At 43.0% G+C, this 4,895-nt stretch overlaps 1 protein-coding gene across 1 annotated transcript; it reads left to right on the top strand.

The window, feature by feature from the left end:
- The first annotated feature begins 1,196 nt into the window (after window positions 1-1,196).
- Window positions 1,197-1,679, top strand: LOC115960999. The gene has a single exon (XM_031080047.1). The coding sequence runs from the start codon at window positions 1,197-1,199 to the stop codon at window positions 1,677-1,679; it is 483 nt and encodes a 160-aa protein (XP_030935907.1).
- Window positions 1,680-4,895: the final 3,216 nt, after the last annotated feature.

The following is a 4,895-nucleotide window of genomic DNA, read 5'->3' as shown; positions in this document are numbered from 1 at the left end:
GGGTGGTCTAAGGAGGAATGCTACCTCGACTGTGCAAAGCTGAGTTCAGAAGGTGTGGTCTGCCATCAAGAGCAACGTTTCGAACTATTCCATGGATGAAGATAAGTATCAGGAAGGAACATGACAGAGGAAAGTTATGAAATATCTAAGAGAAAACTGCTACCACCGCATTGAATGCTCTGCAGCTTACTCTCTGACCGCATGAATGAGGAAGTGATACCTGAACAGTAGTTTTCAACCTTACAACTACTACCCAAAGACTTCAGGAAGGTGTTGACAGGACAAGGATCAACACCAACAATCTGATCTGCACGTGGAAGTTAGAGACGAAAGGGGAAGATAGTATAAAATAGAGAAGATACCTTGAGAGAAGGGGGATCGAAGAATTGAGAAAGAAACATTGTAGCAATTAGAATTGTATTTATAACCAACTTCAAGTAATATATACAAGGACTGATCTCCTCGAATTGTGTCGAGGACGATTTTCTTTAAGCAAAACCAATCTTCTTTTACTTTATTGTCATCTGGATCCATTATAGTTGCTACCCGACTCATCAGAACTTAGTTTTCCAACCCATTCTCTATAAATTCATTGTATTGGGCTCTTTGGGCCTAAATCCTTTTATCATTTGGGCTTAGGACTCAAAATGCATCCTTACAATTGGCGTTGTCTGTGGGGAATTCTTGTGTTTTAGTGAGTTTGACGTCCAACTATGGTAGGTTCAGGTCCGAATCTAGAGGAATCTATGGGGTCCCAACATCAAGATCAATTTGTTAATCTTGAGTGAAGTAGGGACCGAGAGATTAGTGTATATACCACACATACTAGTAGGAGTCAATCTCAAAGCGGGAGCCACCTTTCTCATAAGGAGAATACCAAGGCCATGCAACTGGAGATTGATCATTTGAAGAGGAAGTTGTGCCTTGAACGGCGAAGGCGAACTCCCTCAAATTTTGACTTCTCATTTGACGATGAGGAGAATGGTAGTTATAGACTCAGGTCAAGGACTCCTCCTAGTGAGTCTTTCTCATGTGATGAGGATTACCACCATAGGCATAGAAGTAAAAATCCATCTTGCAAAGGTCTGGGGAATGACACCATGAGTAAGGCGTTGAACCAAATTTCCAGATCACCTTTCACACGCAGGATTGAAGAAGGAAGACTTCCTCGGCGGTTCACTTAGCCCATGTTTACCATGTACCATGGTCAAACAGACCTTGTGAAGCACGTAAGCCACTTCAACCAGAGAATGACAGTGTACTCCAAAAATGAGGCCTTGATGTGTAAGGCATTCCCATCTAGCTTAAGGCTTGTGGTGTTTAGGTGGTTTGATGGCCTAAGTACAGGTTCTATTGATTCCTTTAAGGAGCTCACTCGAACGTTTGAATCTCGTTTTATTACATGCAGTAAGGTTCCTCGGTCTTTAGATTCTCTGTTGTCCATGTCCATGCGAGAAGGGGAGACCCTGAAAACGTACTCCAACAAATATTGGGAGATGTTCAATAAGATCGCTGGGGACTTTAATCATGTGGCTCTAAGGACTTTCAAGGTCGGCCTGCCTGCCGAGCATGATTTGAGAAAGTCCTTGACCAAGAAGCCAGTAAGGTGTGTGCGTCGGCCTATGAACAGTATTAACAAATACAAGCAGGTTGAGGAAGACCAACAGCAAGGGAAATGAAAAGCTAAGGTTATCCCTTAGGACAGGAAGGATTTCAGGTAGAACAAATATAATAATAACAGGCCTCAAAGGGATTTCGCTAGGCAATCTAGGTCTACAGCTCCTCAGGTGGTTAACACGGTGTTCTGAGAGTCAGTACAACAAGTCTTGGAGAAGATCAAGAATGAGCCTTACTTTAAATGGCCAAACAAGATGGGAGGAGACTCCATGAGGTGCAGCCAAAATCTTCATTGCCAGTACCATTAGGAACGAGGACATACCACCGAGGACTGTAGAAATTTATGGAATCATCTGGAGCAACTGGTCAGAGATGGAAGGTTAAAACAGTTTTTGTATCGACCCAATGGGCAAGGAGACCAGGCAGGGTTAGGGGTTCAAGGGAATGCTTCTTTAAGGCCTCCTTTGGGCATAATTAATGTCATCTTTGTTGCTCTTGGGAAGACTAGTTCTCATCCTTCTAGGATGATGTTTATACCTTGGCCGCCTGCCGAGGACTCTAATTTTGAGCCAAAGAGGGATAGAGTTGAGATCCGACCGGCGTTGAGTTTTTCAGATGAGGACAAAGTTGGAACCATACAGCCACGTGATGATACTTTAGTGGTCACTCTCAGGATAGGAAGGTATGATGTGAAGAGGGTATTGGTTGACCAGGGCAGCTATGTAGAGATTATGTACCCTGACTTGTACAAAGGGTTGAACTTGAAGCCCGAGGATTTGATAGCCCATGATTCACCTTTGGTAAGCTTTGATGGGAAAGTTGTCATTCTAAAGGGTCAGATTAGACTGCCCATACAGGTGAGGTCCGAAGTGGTGGAGGTGGACTTTATTGTAGTGAATGCTTATTCCCCCTACACAGCCATTGTGGCAAGGCCCTGGCTCCATGTCTTGGAAGCTGTTTCTTCCACCTTGCATCTGAAGGTTAAGTATCCGTCTGGGAACCAGATTGAGGAATTAATTGGGAGCTAATCTATGGCTAGGTAGTGCTTGGTAGCTGCAATTATGTATCAGCCTAAGGTTGAATCCTCAACCTCCACTAAGGGGGGCTCATAACAGTCAAGGATCCAGATCTTGTCTATGGATATGGTGTCAGAAAGGGCAAAATGTGAAAAGCTGGAAGAGATTGTTATAAATGGTGATCCAAAGAAGTTTTTTTAAGTCGGAGCTCAATTGCCACCTCGGGAGAAGGAAGAGCAGTTAGCATTTCTAAGGAGGAATATTGATGTGTTCACATAGCATGCTTATGAAGCTCCTAGGGTGGATCTGGACTTCATTTGCCATTATTTGAATGTCAACCCAACTGTCCTCCCTAGGAAGCAACCACCTCGGTGCTCATCTAAAAAGCATTCTGATGCTGTCAAGGAGGAGATGAACAAGTTTAAGCAAGCCGGGGCTATTAAGGAAGTTTTCTACCCTGAGTGGTTAGCCAATACAGTGGTAGTAAAGAAGAAGAATGGGAAGTAACAGGTGTGTGTGGACTTCACAGATCTGAATAAAATTTGCCCCAAGGACCCTTTTTCCATATCTTGAATAGACTAGTTGGTGGATGCCACTATAGGCCATCCCCGAATGAGCTTCCTGGATGCCTTTCAAGGGTACCATCAGATACTTTTAGCTCTAGATGATCAGGAGAAGATAGCTTTTGTCACCCCTACTAGGAATTACCACTACAAGGTGATGCCCTTTGGTCTAAAAAATATAGGGTCTACTTATCAGAGGATGATGATCAAGATGTTTGAGCCACAGTTAGAAAAAAATATTGAGATTTATATAGATGACATGGTGGTTAAGAGTAAGTTGGAATCAAAGCATATTAACGATCTCAGGAATATCTTTAAGATCTTGAGGAGACACAAGCTGTGACTTAATGCTTCTAAGTGCTCTTTTGGTGTCGGGTCAGGGAAGTTCTTGGGGTATATAGTTACTCATTGTGGAATTGAAGTCAACCCTGACCAAATTAAAGCAATTAGTGATTTACAGCCACCTCAGAATCCCAAAGAGGTCCAGAAGTTGACAGGAATGATTGCTACTCTAAATCGATTAATTTCTTAGTCAGCAGACAGGTGTAGGCCTTTCTTTAAGTTGTTGAACAAGTGGAAGGGGTTTGAATGGACCGAGTGTGTCTTGGCCTTCCAACAGTTGAAGGAATACCTATCTTGGCCACCCATTATGTCCAGACCCGAGGTGGATGAGGTTTTGTTTGTCTACATTGTTGTGGCTTCCCATGTAATGAGTCTGGTGCTTGTATGGGTTGATGGTGGTGTGCAGAGGTCAATTTATTATGTGAGCAAGTCACTACAATAGGCAGAGGTCCGTTACCTACCACTGGAGAATGCCATTTTGGCAGTGGTGCATGTTACTCGTAAGCTCCCCTACTACTTCCAATCACACACAGTTGTTGTCCTAACCCAACTTCCGCTTAGATCTCTACTTTGAAATGTTGATTACACAGGGAGGATTGCCAAGTAGGGTACAATCTTAGGGGTTTTTGATATCAAATATATGCCTCGCACCTTTGTCAAGGGTTAGGTCCTCGCTGATTTGGTGGCCGAGTTTGTTGAAACCCTATTTGAAGAAAAAGTTGAGAAGCAAAACATTGATGGAAAATCAGTTGGCATGGTCTCCCTTCAAGAGCCTTTACCCTAGAAAGTGCATGTTGATGGTGCAGTAAATCAAAAAGGATTTAGGGTGGGGCTAGTTATAATTTCTCCTGAGAATATCATTGTTGAAAAATCCTTAAGGTTAGGCTTCTCAACTACGAATAATGAGGCTAAGTATGAGGCTCTATTGGTAGGGATGACTATAGTTCAGAGAATAGGAGGAAAGGCAGTGGAGATGTTTTCAAATTCAAGATTGGTTGTAGGCCAGGTAGGGGGAGAGCTGGAAGCTAGAGATCTCAGAATACAAGAATATTTGAACTAGGTTAGACACTTACAATTAGGATTTGAGTTTTTTAATTTATCACAAATCCCTAGAAGTAGAAATACACGTGCTGACTCTCTTGCCACGCTCGCAACCTCCTCAGCACAAATTTTACCTTGGGTGATCCTTGTAGAATACTTGTGTAAACCTACTAAAATAGAGAGAAATGTGGTTCATATTCATCAGATTAGGGTGGGTCCTAGTTGGATGGACTCTATTGTGCTATTTCTTAAGGAAGACATCTTGCTCGAGGGTAAGTCCGGGGCCGACAAGGTACGAAGAAAGGCTCCTCGGTTT

Source organism: Quercus lobata, chromosome 2 (genome assembly GCF_001633185.2).
Source record: "Quercus lobata isolate SW786 chromosome 2, ValleyOak3.0 Primary Assembly, whole genome shotgun sequence".
NCBI classification, from domain to species: domain Eukaryota; kingdom Viridiplantae; phylum Streptophyta; class Magnoliopsida; order Fagales; family Fagaceae; genus Quercus; species Quercus lobata.
This window is presented reverse-complemented; position numbering and strand designations above follow the sequence as displayed.

What these genes read in the sequence shown, in the direction of transcription:
- LOC115960999 (XM_031080047.1), top strand. Translation starts at nt 1,197, where the DNA reads ATGTACCATGGTCAAACAGACCTTGTGAAGCACGTAAGCCACTTCAAC.